The sequence below is a fragment of the Monomorium pharaonis genome, chromosome 2 (genome assembly GCF_013373865.1).
Source record: "Monomorium pharaonis isolate MP-MQ-018 chromosome 2, ASM1337386v2, whole genome shotgun sequence".
NCBI lineage: Eukaryota > Metazoa > Arthropoda > Insecta > Hymenoptera > Formicidae > Monomorium > Monomorium pharaonis.
Window position 1 is genome coordinate 19,683,175 of NC_050468.1, and position 18,710 is coordinate 19,701,884.

Here is an 18,710-nt window from a genome sequence, read left to right on the forward strand (position 1 = left end):
TTTAGTTATACAAATAACACAATAAGTATCAATTATTTTACTAATTGTTAAAAACACTATACATAGGCAAGATGATGAAATTGATACGTTTCTAAAAAATCTAAATTAAAAAGTTTTAATTAATATTTAACAGTTTTCAGTTTTTACAGATATCAATCAAAACTTTAATAAATCTGAAAAAATAACATCAAAATATTTTTACATTTTCACAGAAATTTAAAGAAAATGAACACATCATCTTACCGTTACTATCTTTTTTCTTTCTTCTTACAAACGCGAACACAATATTCAAAATGTTAAAGAAGTCGCATCGTTTCTAGTAACTTAATATCTATTGTAAATTGTACGTATGAGGAGATAGACCGTGGCTAATATATAAATAATTCTTTGATACTTAACGAGGTGTTAATTCGGTATTTAAAATACTTAGATGAAGCGTGGCAAAACGCCTGATGAATATGAAAAATTCATTCATATTACGTTATCTTTATCCTTGCGAGCATTGGCTGCTATCTGGGTTCATTAAGAACACGATTGCAGTACGCTAAATAAAGCTATACAATTATAGTAATTGTGTATTTACTTTAAACAGTCTCTTCCGCACTTTTCTCGTTTTTAAAATTTTACAAAATTATTCTCACAATATCAATTATTTGCTAACGATCACGTGAAATTTATGCCGTATTTATATTAAATTCAACATCAAAGTAACCAGCTCGGAAATATTACAATATTTCACGTACAATTATTGCTGCATAAATTTCGTCTGATTAAAATTTATTCTAAACTATTCGAGGAAATTTGTTTTCACAAACACATTCGTTCGGTCCGGGACTTATACCCTCCAGGAATATAAATCCGTGTGTTACGTGGCGCGGTACGTACGTTGCGTTTTGTCGATTGTTTATCTCGTCGTGTCGTTTTCGTGGGTTACCACTCGGACGAAGATTTCTTTCCGGCTTTATCTCCTGTCGGGCGGCGGTTACGGCTTCGTGAATAGTCACGGGACGTCCACGGGACGGCTGTCGTATAATTTCAAAGACCTTAAGGCTGACCTGAGTCAACAAGTCATGGCACTCGTGGAACGTGGGAAGCGGTGTGCGCCTGTAGACAAGACACAGATACGCTGAAATACTTTGCTTGAATATTTCGAGACCCATCTTGCGCGCTTTACCTACACAATGCCGTCATTATCCGTTCTCTCCCTGGTATATTACGCGAGATATTTTGCTCAATTTTAGATCGACATTGTTCGCTCGAGATGATAAAAGCGTGTAGAATATAATGATGCAACAAACCGATGTAAACTGATATAAACATCGGATCTGTTCGAGAAATATTCAGTTTTGTAGAAAAATCAGCTATATTTCTGTTAGAACAAATCGAAAAAGATTCCTCAAAGATATTCTCGAATTTTAAGAAAAGTATTTTAAATTCTAAAATCCATAGATTCATTAAATTATGTACTTCTAATTTCTTGACTAACGAGATTATGGCATTTTAATTCTTTAATTTTTGGGGCTTTTAGGATGCTGAATTCTTGACTTTTTCAACTTCCAAATTTTGTGTATAATTTAGGTTTTACTTTTGTTTTTTAAATAATTAAATATTTTTATTACAAGACATTATGTCTTTTTTTGCCATTATTTTGGATAATTTGTATTTTATTGTGTTATTTTTGCAATAGAATATCTTATTACAAGATGTTATTATAATCTATTTCGCATGTATTGCAAATGTAAGCTTTAGAAAATATGTTTAACCTGGTCCATAGCTTCCCATACTTTGCATTTTTTTACTTTAGTTTTTAATTTACTTCAACGAGGATGTAATTTACTTCCAAGGTTTCCTGGGCTTTTTGCTCGTGACATCTCGTTTAAACTATAATATACATATCGCGATATAGTATACGTATATACGATGAACCACCATGTTACTAACATGAAAGGGAATTTGTTTCGCGGCAGAAAAAGTACGCGTGGGCAGGAAAATATATCTACCGTTAGGAAAGTTAAGGATTAAAATAATGCAATTCTTCTTAGCCACGCATGCAAAGACATAAGTGGCGCTTAGCGTTTGTAATAAATGTTGAGAAGCGACTTTTTGCGGATAGTGAGTTCGGTCATGCGGTCGGCTGATGAGGAAATAAAGAGGCAATTATGAGACGCTCCTTATGCGAATATAGCGGATTCCAGGGAGGGTCGCGGTAGTTAAAAGGATTGGCAAGAACTCTATTAAGGTCGATTAGAAAAATGTTTAACTACTTCAGAAACGCTTAACCTGCCGCACGAACTTTCCCACTTCGTGTCGCTTGGCTACGCTGATAATCCTGACATTAACATGTAATTAAGGCGGGCGAAAAAAGGACAGGGGCGACCGACCGTGCGGGATGGAGTTAGCGAGGAGAGAAAGAAAGTTTAACCCCGGAACAGCTCTCGATCGCCGATCGTTCGTTACGACGCCGCCCGGCGTACGAAACGGAAGGAAGTTTGGCCTCGCGAGTCCCATTTACCGGCCTGAAAATTATGGCTGCTTCGTCCGTAACCTGCAGTGATGCCGCAACACGTATGCTCCGTTAATCCATCAATCCAGTTTTTACTATCGATCGTGGTAACTACCAGTGTTGGTCTAGAATTATTTTTGCGCATATCGATACACGACAGATACCACAATATCACAAATTAGGTTTTTAAAATTTTAATTCTTTTTTAAAAAGTAAAATAAATATTTTTATATGATAAATGCAGTCTCACAATTATAATAAATACAATTCTTTTTAAAATATTGGCTTATTATTTACGTAGTAACGTTAAAAACAATTTTAAATGTATTATTAAAAATTACTAGAAATTATAATTTAATTATGCAACTACTTTTTTCTCTTAGTGCACTTCTTGAAACTCTCAGAAAAACATTGTATTAACTGCCACATCATATTGATTTTTAAATTAAAAATTTTTTAATTATATTTAAAAGTTTAGAATTTTTAAAAAATACCATTCTCTTTTGAAATTTTAACACCGTTTTAAGATTGCGGTATAAAATTTCGGCTGATACGCAACATAAATTGTCTTTTTATGGAGAATATAATTATAATGAGACATTTACTAATTAATACCGCATTTATGGTACGTGAATATATGACTGAAGATAAGATTACAATGATGTTTTGATGGGAACATTTCAACCGGAATATCAGCAACGGAACATTCGTGGTTAGCGTTGCTGCAATAATCCACGAAGGTATGAAGGGCATGAACACTAAGACTGCATGAAACCACCCGGGCATCTCGTCTACCCGAAATCACCCCTCTCGAATGGCACAATGTGAAATTTTGCCACTGATATGATTGTACTATTCTGTTGCAAATTGTATTCAGATCCAATGTCACGCGCCGATATAAAGCGTCTAATAATTCGTCGCATGAATAATTCACCTTTCAACTTAAGCGATCGGTCGTTGAAACGGAAAAGAAGAAAGTCGGGGAGCGAAAGGAACGAAAGCCGCTATTAGCTGCTCCGTTACACGGCAATATGAAAAATTAACGGCCTCGCAGACGAGTTTTCGCTCTTTCTCTTGCACGTCTGTCCCAATCGTTCTTTTGAAGTACTATTTCCTTTTTTTTTCCCCTCTCTTTCTCTCGTCCCATATATACTTTTTTGTAAATGCCATGCGACAGACGCACGTGTTTTCGTGAAATGCGAAACCCGTCATGTGCGCGATAGTACGGGGGAAAAAGAACCAGCGACGAGAATGAAAATAAAAATATATCGTCTGAAGAGCGTATTGACAGTTAGCAACGACGGAAAAATTTTGTGAAATTCGGTATCGAGAACGAAGTGACCTCATTTTAACGAATTACGTGATCGCTGTACGATTGTAGATCGTTGGATCAGCCAATTATAATCAAACATGTATATGTTCCTTAACTTAATATAATTGCGAATAAGCGCGAAAAACTTATTTAAAACATTAATGAGTAATAGTAATTGAAATATTTGCTAATAATGTATACATGTTTTTTTTTTTAAGATTTACTTTCGCAAATGTTAATTATATTTACGCAATATAATCTCCTTTACTTTGACATTCGCTTATAATTAATCTAATTTTTGGTAAAACTAAAGAAAGGTCAAAATTATTTTGTACAATTAGTAAAAGATCTCTTCGTCAAATATTGATCATTAAACACGCGCTCGAAATGATTGCCGTATGTGAAAATAATGTGAAAATAATTAACTCTATGACGAAACAGGAACACCGCGGATGAAACAGCATAAGGTGAAATCCTGCGAGAGCACCGACACGAGCCGGTTTACGGTTGACGCGCCGATTATTAATTACGGATTTATAATTATCGCGAACACACAGTCGGGATGGTGCGTTTCGTTCGTTGGCGTGATTCATTCAGTGATGCAGCGTCACGCACACAAACGACCACGTGGGCCCATCCGCGTTCGAGTCTCCCTCATCCAGGTGTGCAGGTGAAGCCGATGCCGTAGGGGTCACTCATTTATCATTGCATAAGATTCAAAACCTGTTCCGGTCCATTCATCGCCGCTCGCTCGTATATACCTTCGAAAGTGATTCGTGAGACGCGCGGGCTACGAGACCTGCAGCTACGTGTATACCGGCAGTGGCGTAGGTGCGGATATACAATCATTCGTCAAACTGCGCGTATCGAAAGTTCGATGATTTCGGGATACTTGGCTTCCAATACTAGAAATGTGAAAAAAAAAATTGATTAATCGTTTATTCGAGCGATAGTAAAAACAAGCGTGAATGAGTAATGCGTGGAATTAGATTTGATTAAAAACAGATTAATTTATTATGGATTATACAATTTGATTTATAATAAAAAGTGTATCAGTTGTATCAATAACAATTTATTACTTATTGTTGAATTATATATTATTATAAATAATAATATGGAGGTAAGTCGCCAATATCGACATCAGTTTCTTAAAGTGTTTCCACCCTCAGAACATCTCAGAAATTAAACGTTGCACTTTATTAATATTAACATCTATTTGGATAATTAAAGAAGCAAGAAACTCATTATTGATATATTCATAGTTTTCTATAGAGAAAAAAATTTTTGCTAAAATGTATACAAATTTAATTAAATGTATAGATTTACAAATACTTTTTGTTTGTAGATTGTTTGTAGACAAAATAATTATGTCGGATGCTCAAACTGTAGCTAAAATGTCAAAACTTCTTGCAGCATTTCTCATCGCGTATTTGAACACTTTTCCATAATTAGTTTAGTTATATTCAATAAAATTATTTTTAGATCTATATTTTCACACAGCACACATACACAACCTGAATTTTTTAATATTTAAAGATATACTTTAAAATACAAAATTATTCTTCTCGTATGTATAAAATTAATTAATTAATTAAAAACAAATTCTTTTTAAATAAAAGAGTAATATTTATAATGTGTTTAAACATAAAATCGGAAAGCGACATAAACTAGCTCACTTATATATCAAGATAAATTATAAAATAGCAAAAAAGTATATATAAAATAAAATAAAAGTAATGTATTATATTATATAAGATTTACCTATTAAGTTAGTAACTTAATCTAATATTTATATAATATCATGTTTTATATAAGTCGTACCTTGCATAATATATTTATATAAATTAATATAAAACGTTTAAAAGTAAAAATTTTTTATTACATATTATTAATTTGTAAGTATTTTAGTGATGATTTATGTTAACCAAAAAAACCTTAAACGCTATTGTTTGCCGTAACAATTTTAGAGTTTATTTTAGACGCTTATTTTTGCTTATCTTAAGATGGTTTATGCACATAACAAATCTTGCAGATTTAGTTTCTACTTACAGGAATTATTATTACAGTCAATATACATTCTCGTGAAATATGAAATAAGCTTACCGTACATATATGCCAGAAAATGTCTCTCAAAGTTTAGAAAGTTTAGTACAATTCATATGGGAATTGTTCAAATTTTCACCGGAAGTATAAACTTTTCTTTTAGTAATTATTGAGCATATAAACCCAAAACTGGATTATAAAAATCTAAATTACAAACTTTCTAATGCCTACAAACAATATATGTGATGCCAACAATTTATTATTAATATTTAATCTTAAAAATTGTAAAATACGTAAAATCGCAGATCTTGCGGTCCATGTTGTGTGTATGTATGTGTATATGTGTGTGTGTTAATGTACCTAATCTGCACAGATATTCTACATGACCTTTTTCCGAAAATCTCAAATCTAGTTCCTTGACATATTAATTTATATTATTCTGCCACTTTGTTCGGTAAATTTACATATAAAACTAATCTAAACCCTTTTCTTTAAAAATAGGTTCAACTGTCGAATCTAAATGACATTTACAGAACTCAAATCACATTGGTATTTAAAAAATATTTTAATTTAAAAGAAGTTTATTAAAAACTTATTTAATTTATAACTCCTTTACGTCGAAAAAGCGATAAGAATATTTTCTTTATTTCAAATTACACTTTAAATAATTTATATTAATTATAATCGTTAACACTCAATTGAATAGCGATTAATCAAACAAGCGGCATAATAACCGCTTAGAACAGCTTGAAACGTGAGCGTTCGTGTTTAACGTGACAATATCAACGTTATAAAATATTCCACGACACACAGCGTGCTGCGTGTATTGTAATCGTACGACTGTAAATAGCTGCTTTCCATTAGGATGGTTTGGATCATGCGTCAAGATCTAAATCTATACGCAACATTTTGTCCAAGAGTTGTTAATAGAGAGATCATTGTTAATCCAAGAGATAGTTGTTAATAGAGAAAGAATGAAACATTACTAAAAATTATTTTAATAAATATTAATTAATTTAAATGTGAAAACACGACTAATTAAAGATGACCCTCTTGATCATAACTGAATCTTAGTGCTTAATATTTCTTGTGTGATTTTATATACATTTTTAAGCAACATGTTTATCAAACTGCGCACCGAATAAACTTTCGATCTTGAAATACAGTTCTCTTCATGAAAGCGCACGCGCCAGAATAGTAATATTACAATATTACAGCATTACATTAATATTCCATTTAATAATGATGATGTTAACATGAATCTATTATAGTAATAACGTTTATGAACCCCTTCTCTTCAAAAGTTACAAAGAATTTGTAAAAAGTAACATTTCAGCAACGGAAGCTCTTTGATTTAAATGAATAATTTAATTTTTGCTCTACTGTGTAATTTAAGGATTTAAACAGGGATATAAAATAGCAACAATATACAATTTCTATATTGTGTAATATGAACATCAACTTTTAACAAATATAAATTTAAATATAACTCGAGCTCAGCACCAATAGGGATACAAGTTGCCAATTCTTCAAACAAACGCTATGTCTCGGTTTCGCCCGACAGATGTAGAACAAAAGTCCTCGATCCAGATCTAATGATCTGTCAGCGATCTCTTCCGTTTCGTCGGTCAATGAAGCAATGAAACATTGAGGCAGTGTCTCATCATAGATCACAGCAAAATAGCTTCAATGAACTATGATAAAATAAATTATTATCAAAATAACGTGATATAGATTTCATAATTTTTTATTAATTCACATTTTTACGAAACATAATATTATACTTGAATTCTCATTTACTATAAATTCAACCCCTAGTTATCACTACTTAGAATACTTAATTGCTCTTAAGATTAAATTGGTTACTATAATTAAATGATTATAAAAAATTACTCTTTGAATACTTACAAAGAAGTAAAATAAAAGTTACAAAAAAGAATAAAAATTTAATTGATTTTGTCTTTTATGATTACGTATAATAGTTTAGTACACAAAAAACAATATAAATTAAAAAATGACTTTTTATCATATTTTATCATATTTATGCAATAAACAATGAACACGTTTACAGATGTAAGCAACAAATTAATAAAGCTCACTGAATACTCTTTTGTTGTCTTTTCTAGTAGCACATGTCCTGTTTATAGCCCGAAGCGATACATCCTGGTTGCGTTATCTTTGAAATTCGTCTTGCATGCGCATCTGTTTTGATTAAGGTTGCCTCATCTTGTCGCTCTGGCGACAAACAATTTGTCACTGCCGCGTGCTTATTTCCATATTTCGCTCCAGAGACGGATGTATTCTGTAGCAAATTTTAGTCTATCGTTTGAACGGATGTTTACTTTCTTTGTTTTTAAGACTGATTGAGAATAATAGGAATTATTCTGGTGATACATAAATTAAGCTTCTAATTTTAATTAGAAATACATTTAAAACTTTCTAAAAAAAAATCATGTAAAACATGATGAATTTTTATATAATTCAGTGCGCAGATAGAAATGATATATATTTCGAAATTTTAATTTTATTGACAATAAATGTTTTCGTTATTCAATAACAGATAAATTCAGATGTAGTTAACACAATGTGAACGTTTTAAAAACCAATTCATGTGCCTTGTGAATTGTTCGCAATAGGTATATTTAAGCTTTACAAATGAGGACTTCAAATTAATAAAATCAATAAAACCTGAATGTTCTGTAATATTTTTAATATAATTTTACAAAGAAATGTTTTTTAACAAAAATTACTTTTATTACGATCCAGATAAATTATAAGTTATTGTCAAAGTAATATTTGTAAAAATAATATCTTTTTAAAAATAAATATTTCAAATATTATTTTACTAGTATTATCTAAACATTTCATGATTGTTACATAAAAAAATTTTTTGTTCATACATATTTAATATTAACATATTTAATTTGAGGTGTCGAAAATTGTTATATTTCGTACAGACACTCCTTGAGAGAATAAAAAAAAGAAAGAAAGAGAGAAAGAGAGAGAGAGAAAGAGATAATAAGAGATGGAAGAAAAGTTGCGAATTAAATTGTGGTAACAGGCAATACAGTTTCATCGCAGAGGTGGTATGTTCGTTCACTCGCATGTACATATCGCGAATTCGTTAATTATAGGTTGCCCTTTTACTTAACTACTCGAAAGCCCTCTCACCGGTGAGAATCTCCATATCCGGTTGCCAGGTGGGTTCAAGCAAAGTCAAAAGTCGTGGATCGGCCAAGGCTCATCTCTTTTCTCTTCCTGGTCCTGTGCCGATCTTTTTCTTCCTGGTTGATCCACCGCCTTTTGCCTTTTCGTCCTGTCGGACAACCTCTCGACTTCCTATAAGGCCAAGGTCTTTTATCAGGGAGGTCGTACCATCAAATGAAAAAAAGAAGGAGGGAATTGCTGTTGGTATATTTCTTCTTGAGTTGCTATTTGAGTTCGTGACTCAACGGGATAATCGCTTATGGGAGAAGTTTGCTTTGGTATTCGTAAAAATTATTTCTTTCTCAAATGAGTCATTGTATTCTTTAGAATGGAATTATTATACGAGAGTGAGACCTTGTTTAGCAATTGCGGTCGAATTCGGCAATAATGTGTTCTGTCTATTTAAAATTTAACATTTAAGATTTAAATAAAATTTAAAAATTTATGTGTGTATATATATATATATATAAATATATATATATATAAACGTAATATATTTAAATATATTTTCCAAGCACTGTAATATTGCGATTATTGCGAAAATATTTTATAAAATTGCTTTTTGCGTATGTTTGATAATTTATCTACATTTCTGTATATTTAAAATAAATATTATTAAATTTAAATTTAAATTTTCAAGTAAAAATTACCACTTTAAATTTATATGTCTGTAATGAATTGAAGCAAACATATAGTACATTTAATATGTCAATAGAATTGATACATATTATTAGAAAATTATTATTATTTTATGTTACATAGAAGTGTTTTATTATTAACGTGTTTTATTATTAACATAAACCATAAACATTTTTACATACATTCTAACGTATTAAAAATAATAAATTTTTTTTTTATATTCCATATATTAAAACACGTATCCACTTCAAAGAATCCCGAGTGCACAGTTATTAATTGGACGCGATCACACGATATTTACTCGCAATACGTCGATCCACCGCGAATTTATCGTCGTGCACGAGCTGATTTATCAGTAGCAGGGAGAATCCGATTTATCAGTATGTCCCAGGCTCAGACCTGGTGGAGATCGACGCGATTCAGAAGCCAATCGGCCAATTTCGCTCGCGCGACATTTCGAAAGAACGGGATTGCAAGCGTAGTGATCCGATCTGTTTGCGATACACGAGAGATTCGTAGACTTTACGTACGAGATCAGTGGTATTTAGCCGTCCATCCGACGTTCACTTTATCAAGAACACATCCAAACAATCGATTTTCCAATGATATAGTTAACTTATCAGAATAAACATTATTTAAACTGTCGCGATATATCAAGGACAGTTGTCAAAATTAATTTGATCGTAAAAAAACGAGAGAAACGTCGAGCTTTGAAGATTTTATTCTTTCATGTATTTAATTTTGCATTTTAATAATTACTCATAATTTTATGTATTAATTTTATTGTTTCAATAATATAACGGAAAATTTGTGATCAACATTTCAATTAGCATTACTTTAATTATACTACAAAATGTTGACACACTCGAGCGTAAAAGCTAGTAGTACACGATGAGTAGATAATGACACAATGTGGTCAGACATCGATCACTCGCTCTCTTTACTTTGCGTCAAACTCTCGCTCGAGATAGCCCAGCTAAAATGTAGACCTCTTCTATATTTTTATTGCACAGCTTATACACCGAAGAGTTATTTTAACAATTAATTCGAGGGAAATAAAAAAATATTGGAGATCTATTGGCTTATGTTCCAATCACAATTACTTACTTACCCGCGGCCTGCAGTGGTCCTCTTCGTGGCATTTTCCAGAAACGTTCGGCAAATAAATAAATGTCCGGCCGGCACAAAGCAAACAGAAGCTGCTGCGCAAGCACATCGAGTACATCCGCTACGATTCTCAGAAACGAGCAATTGGTTAGAAACGGCCGCTAAGTCTTCCGGCATTATTTTCGATAGGTATCGTCGATCGCATTGTCAAGTACACATGACTCTTAAATCTTTATCTTTTCAAAATGATATCTTTTTTTTAGTGCAATGAAAAGTAGTTTCTTTTAAATATTGCTTAATTCTTGTTCCTCAGTATAACAATACGGAGAACCATACACGCACCTTATCTCTGTATTAGCTGGTCGCAGAATATAATTGACTTCTGAAAAGTTTACTTTTTATGTAGATTTTATAAATTCCTACTAAAGTGGGGGAAGGTTGAAAAATAAAATAGATTAAAAAATACTCGGGAAACATTTTTTTTTAGAATTTATGTTGAATATAATTGTCCTCAATAGTCATGGGACAACGGGGATTTTGAAAAATTTTATTATATTTTTAGTAAAATTCAGTAACATTTTAGCATAAAACTTTTATAAAATTTTATTGTTTTGCCAAAATAACACATAATTTGCTTACATAATAAATTTTATGTAGTTTCATAAAAAAATATATTCTCATACATAAATGGAAAATACAGGAAAAAAATTTCAAATCAATAACGTCAATTTATAATCAACAATCATACAAGAGTATATTAAATTCTTGAAATAATTATATAATTATAATATTGCAATAGAAATGTAATAATTTCTTGAATTTAAAAATTATCAAATTTTTTAAACAAAATTAAATTATATCTAAACAAGATTATATTTGTTTTATAATATTAGCAAGTGTATTAATATACTTCTAATATTTTTCTATTCATTTTTTTTTTGTTAAAATTCCTAATGTAAGTAAATTATGCCGGTCTAACGTTATGTGATCTCATTACGAAGATATTCTCAAATAAAAGTAAAAATATTCCTTTTTTCTATCCAGTAAAATTGAAGCAAGCATTACACAACCGTAATTTATTTGAATTCTAAGAAAAAAAAAGCTATCTTTGCGTGGATCACTCAAAATTGACGAAATACATACGTGTACTAGGATCATGAAAATTTATTGCCGGCTAGACTTTGGCCTTTCAGCCAGAAACAAAGATTACCGGCGCGACTACCAGCAGCCTGCGCGACGTCGTCGTCAATTCTCTCGCCCACGGTCTCTCGTCGGCTCGTTCGCCGACGAGAGACCGTGGACCGAGTGCGTACGTGCGTGCGTGTAATGGTTACGTTACGGGCGGCCTGTGCTATTCCATCGAGACACGAAGCCGGGTGAAGAGGTATGCGGACGGGATGGCGCGGGAGAACGGGGGAGAGAGTTGAGGCCAGAGTTCGCTCCATTCATACGATCGGCCGGCGGCGTAGCATCGCACGTGCACCGTTGCACTTGGCAGTGAGTGCCGACTCGGCGATGAGACGCCATGATAGTGACGCCGGTGACTCTCACGATTTCCTCTCACAGCGGGGCGAGTCTGCCTTTCACTTCGGGAACGCGAACGATTATAAATATTACGTATGTCTTTATGTTACCTGCGAGAAGTCACGAAAAGTCAGTGGGTTTTAATATAAAAAAAAACGATTTATTGTTTTCGATATTAAAATTTTAAAAACGCTTTACAAACCGTAAGAAAAATTAATTGATTTAGAAAAATTTAGCATTTGAACAATTTTAAAATAATCTTATCAATTGACTTGAAGCCAGCCGAGACAGCATAATGTCGGAAGTCGGAGCATAAGACATAGACGTCTGTGTTTAAATAAAAGGCATCTGAAAGACGTTGTTTCGTCCAAGAATGCACGAACGATGCGATTTAAAGGACGTATTATTTCTTTTTGTATATCAATTATTTCTGATCTCTTCGAGTAATTCTAGGTCTAACGACACTTTCCATTAACAGGAAATAGGATAATAATAGCTAAAGGCGCTAATGTACGTATATGTCAGCGTGTATTTCAACGGGCGTCACGATACGTGTGCGTCGTGTGCTAATGAAATCTGCAGGAACTCGCGCACATCCGCAGTCGCAAGGGCGGCTTACAGGGCTCTCTCGCTCCTGCACGTTGTCCTGGCGGAACGACGCTCACGTTCGCCGAGAAGTGCTCGTAACAAAATCTTCGCGCTGCAGGATCTCCTTGTCCAATGTAGCGGGATTAAAATCCTTCCGGCGAGAGGGAAAGAGAAAGAGAGAGAGAGAGAGAGAGGCGCCTATCTTCCTCGCTCGCAACGGCAGAGGACTTCCGGTTTTGCGCCATTAACTAACTTGGCTTGTTTCTCGCTTGGCGTGAACTCCTCCGGCCAGACCTGGAGTGCCCTTTACTACTGCAGCGGCCCTCGGCGGTCCTGTACTTACGTTCCTCGGGACTAATGACGGCTCTAACGTCACCCGCCGCATCCGTCGCGTTACGCCGCTCGAGAGCGCGACGAGAGAGAGAGTAAAGGCGTCAATATGTAAGCGAGAGGAGTCAGTTATTAGGCATGTTTCTTGTCCTTACTGCACTGTACATTGCATATGGTTTAATGGTGGAATAATAACAGTCGCAGCAGCCGGATTGGCGTCTCGATACTCAGTGTCCTCAGATGCAAATCTATTTTTTGAGATCGTCAGGCTAAAGTGCCATACGTATTTTAAGTTTTGAAAAGACATTATCCAATTTTCGCTGATTAGTACTATTTTTTGTATTAGGAACTGTCCTTTTTTGTTTTTGAAAAATGTTTAAAGAAAAGTTCCATCTTAAATCTACTTAAGCTTTATTTAACTTTAGTTCAAAATAATTTATATTCTCGCGCATATATGGTTCTTTGGCTTTAATCTTCTTCTTTGAGGGAGACAATAGACTTCACCAGCAATTCACATCCACCAGACACGACGAACGTGCATGCACATGCAAAAGAGTATTGCGACTAGTAATTGCAAGCTTTCAAGAACAGCCACGGTCGATGATTGCAATTTTGGCTTCTCTACGATGTTCCCGTTAAATTTCCAGTGAATCGTTATCATAAATGGCTATCATATTCCGCGGCGTGTTTCGCAAGTTAATCGATTGCACAAAACATATCCATCCCATCCTCCACCCCGGAAAGTTCTGTAGATTAAATGTCGCTCGTTTTAACATCGCTTTCTAGCTACTCGATATCGCAGGATGAAATCAGTGTCAATCCTGACCGAAAACCCTCAGGCACCTTCGTAGTGAGGTGCACGCGGAATTTATATTGAAAATTCCATTTTCGGAAGGGCCGACGTCGCTCACGCCCGAGCGTGCAAATATTTCCGAAGCTTAAGTCCGTGTTGTAGCGATTTTTTTCGACGTTTTGGCGTACGCGCTTTGAATTGAAGTAGGGCCTTTCAACATTTTCCACGTGCTTCGTTTCGGATCAGATCATCATGGATAAAATTGTTATTTATCTCATGTACTACAGACGAAAGTGCAGTTGCATTATTCAAATTATAATAATTGGAAATAAATCTTTAACTGATATAATTTTATTACATACAAGATATTATAGAACTAATAACCTCAATCTATTTTAAATTGAAATAAATACAAGTAATTTTTTTGCAAAAGCTACATTAAGATAACTTTAAGAAAGTTAAAAGTAACAATATTTAGTCTAAAAAGATATAAACAATTAATAACAAACAAAATCTAAATAATTGAATTTTATTGGCCCATTTTGGAAAAAAATCGAAATTATAGGATCACTAAGCTGAGAATAATAATAACATATCAGTTTTTTGTATTAATCAATGTAACAAAACATTAATTTTCATTATAAAAGATTTACATTCTTTCAAGTTTCTGTGTTTTCAAATACATAATACTTTAATCTTTGAGAAAAGTCTTGTCTGATTTTTAAAAGTTAAAATACATTTGGATACTTCTAAATCTTCGACGATAAGATTGAAATATACAAATTCGAATAATTTCTGAATTCTCCATCTGAGGAGTTTTCTACAGAAACAATGCTCTTTACTGAAAAGTTAAATGCGTGTCTTCGGCTATGCGATTATGGTCTTCCGGTAATTGTTTTAGCTGTCGCCAATGTAACTTTCGGCGACTGCGTTCGCGTCGCGCGCGAAAGTTCCGCGGGCGTTAATTAACTACTAATTGGATTTTATTAATTGGGGCCCTGCTGTACACTCGCAGCACACTAACCAAGCGCTGCTTTGTCTATGTTAATAGATAGTATACCGCGGATCGCTGTGCATCTCCTCTCAAGTTATGTAATACAGTATAAAACAAGACTTGACCACATTGAGATGTTAAGAAGTCAAAAAAGTTTGATCCGATGTCTTATTATTACAAATTCAATAACAATAAATTTAATATAACACGAGTAGCGCGCGTTTAAATTGTATAATAAATTTTTCATTTTTTTGTGCATAAACTGATAAAATGTTGTAATATGAATTAAAACATAGTTTGAGTTAATTAAACATCGAGGTCACAAACTATCATAAATATAAGTAGTTTGTTTATATTTCTAGTTTTTTTTGTTTTTAATTTCTTTACAAGACTAACATATTGTTTTTAATTTAATAACAAAAGTTAGAAATATGTTGAATTTTAAGAATACTTTTTAGTCAAGATTTTGACTAAAATTTATTCTTACAAAATTTACAATCTAATATTTATATAAAGGTTTTTTTACCATATATGTATATATATGTATATATATATATATATATATATAGAACCTTGAAAAAAAATTATATAAATTACCATATATATATATATATATATATATACACATAGGAATTTATATAATATTTTTTTTCAAAGTTTCCAGATTCAAACTCTAAGGTGTTATTTTTCGAAAAATTCCTTAAAGCATTTAGAGAAGTTAGCAAATAACAGATACTTATTAGCATCGTTATTATTACATTGATTAATATTAGCTGTAAACAAATAAGGTTTGTCATTAATTGTGTTTTTACATATTGATTTATATTCCCTTACTAGCTATGCTCTGCCACGCGTTGCTGTAGCTTTCTATTCTCATGCTACGTTTTTTTCAAATTTTCTTTGCTTTCGTTGTTTAACTTTCAAGAGCCTTGCTTTACTGTTGCTCTTTCTATTTTATTATTGAATAAGCATTTATCTATCTTTAATAAATCTAATATTTATTTATTCACGTACTTCTAACTTTTTTTTCTAAAACCTGCCATGGATTTAAAAATCCATTCAAAAGACTGTTTTAAATAAGTTCCTTTTTTTCAATAAAATAAAAGCCATCTTTATTTTTCTTATTACCTTAATTTAAAAACAATAGAAACATTCTTTGTCTCTACCCGTCTCTCTCGGTCTCTATTCGTCTCTCCCCGTCTCTCCCTGTCTCTCCCGGTCTCTCCCCGTCTCTCCCGGTCACTCCCCGTTTCTTTCCGTCTCTCCCGGTCTCTTCCCGTCTCTCCCCGTCTCTTCCGGTCTCTTCCCGTCTCTCCCGGTCTCTCCCCGTCTCTCCCGGTCTCTCCCGGTTTCTCCCCGTTTCTTTCCGTCTCTCCCGGTCTCTCCCTGTCTCTCCTGGTCTCTCCCCGTTCCTTCCCGTCTCTACTTGTCTCTCCCGGTCTCTTCCCGTTTCTCTCCGTCTCTCCTCGTTTCTTTCCGTCTCTCCCGGTCTCTCCCCGTCTCTTCCCGTCTCTCACGGTCTCTATCCGTCTCTCCCGGTCTCGTCCCGTCTCTCCCCGTCTCTCCCGGTCTCGTCCCGTCTCTCCCCGTCTCTCCCGGTCTCTTCCCGTCTCTCCCGGTCTCTCCCGGTCTCTTCCCGTCTCTCCCCGTCTCAATGTGTCAAAATTTTAATAATATTAATGAAAAACTATTTTTTACACTTAAATTATGGCCATCATTTTTTAAACACCCGTATATCCAAAATTAAATCCCATAAGAACACTCCCGTTTTCGAATGCAACATTGTGTCAAAATTTTAAATCCTGCCATTGATTCTAAATTGTTATATACACACTAAAAGAAACATTCTTAAATTAAAGGCCTGCATTTATGAAACGACTAGTAATAAATCTAATATTCATTTATTCACGTACTTCTAACTAAATTCAATACAACGTCGTGTAAAAATTACAAAAAAATATCATTTAAAAAATATTGTTTAAAATTAATTATGGCTATTATTTTTGAAACACATGGTATTTTCAAAATCAGACCCCATAAGAACACTCCCCGTTACGAATGCAACGTTGTGTCAAAATTTGAAAGCAATCGGTGAAAATTTAATTATATTTAATTATATTTTACTTTATTGGACATGTTAAAATATTCGCCGTATCTCTCTCTTTTTGCCGATTTATATATAAAATTATATATAAAATCAATAGACTGTTAATGTTAGTTTTTAAAATTTTATATAAAATAATTTCTATGTTCCTAAAAAATAAAATGCACATGATTCATATAATACATTTAAATATAATACAAAAATTTATAAATTAATAAAAATTATCTATAAATCAACTCGAGTATATTTATATTAACTATAACAAAATTAATTGTAATGTAGTTTTATATTAATTATTTTGCGCGGTTAAACTGCTAAAAGTTTTGTTCAATCAATTAATTAAATTCATTGATGTGCACAAAATATAATAATATAAATTCATTTATATGCAATTAAATTCAATAAAAAATTATTTACTTAAATATTTAACTAAATATAAATAAATGTATAATTGATACAAAAAATTTTTCCAAAAACTATTATTCAATTTAAAAAAATCTTAATTATTAAAATGTTATTATAAAAGAATATAGTATATTCGTTTTATTAATACTGTTATTAATAAGATTATTTCTCCAATTAGATTAATACTTTGATATATCATTTTTCTTATGTTAATATCGAAATTCGTGTGTTTAAACTTTATCATTGTTCTGAGTTAAACTTTGCTGATGCATCTGTGAAGCAAATTTTAAATAGAATATTTTAAATAAAAGCATAATTTAAATGGAAAGAATAAACCATGTTCATATATCGTCGAGATTAAAAATTTGCAGGAAAATTTAAAATTTATCATAAATAAAGCAGCGTACAAAAATACAGTCAAATACAAAAAAATGCGAGAGAAACATATAATTCAACTTCCCCTTACGTATACGTATTGTACATATATACAATGCATATTTGTTACATAGCCCTGTTGTGCGGGCGTATAAAAAAAAAATTGTTTTGAAAAATTTATAATTTTTGCTGCACACGCACGCACGTGTACGACGGGTACGTGTAATCTCGGGAGCGTAGCTCACCAAAATTCCAGGCACGTTATTGCGCCGTGCGAGACACCGCGTATACTTACACCGCGAGTTTCGATAACCCGGCCGACACTATAATTAAAGTTTTGTTAGCGTAACGAGAAATTTACTCGCGATCGCAGGATGCAGATACGAGGGTCGCCGATATCAGGAAGGAACGGCGGTGGATACGTCCGAGCCCTGCCTGCAGTGCCGGTGCACCGAAGGCGCGTTGAGATGCCGGCTCCGAGTGTGCCCGCGATTGCCGAATCCACCGCCGCCCGGCTGTCACGTTCGCCCGCCGGCCGAGGACGTGTGCTGCGCCGAGCTAGTGTGCGGCGAATCACGTTAGTACGATGATATATCCCTTTGGTTAATCAATATCTTGTCAATGCAATCCATTTGCAATCGGCAGATTGAAAAGTCTTTTTGAAGCCAGGAAATTATGGAGAAATGCCGTACATCGTTTCTAAAATGCTTTGCGTATAGATTGTATATTGTAATTTTATCGGCGACGTTTAGATATATGATTATTGTGCAATTACTATTCTTGATA

The 18,710-nt window shown here is 33.2% G+C and overlaps 1 protein-coding gene and 1 long non-coding RNA gene across 2 annotated transcripts in view; one reads left to right on the top strand and one right to left on the bottom strand.

Moving 5' to 3' along the window:
- The window catches only part of LOC105838926, a 43,730-nt gene that overhangs the window by 10,936 nt on the left and 14,084 nt on the right, over positions 1 to 18,710 (top strand). Inside the window, exon 2 of the mRNA XM_012684858.3 lies at positions 18,298 to 18,501. Within this exon, the coding sequence (XP_012540312.2) occupies positions 18,298 to 18,501 (204 nt within the window). The remainder of the gene's footprint in view (positions 1 to 18,297; positions 18,502 to 18,710) is intronic.
- On the bottom strand, positions 1,639 to 9,413 carry LOC118644384. The gene is made up of 2 exons (XR_004962198.1): positions 9,030 to 9,413; positions 1,639 to 8,160 (listed from the first exon to the last, which is right to left on the bottom strand). It is a non-coding gene; the product is annotated as an uncharacterized LOC118644384 (long non-coding RNA).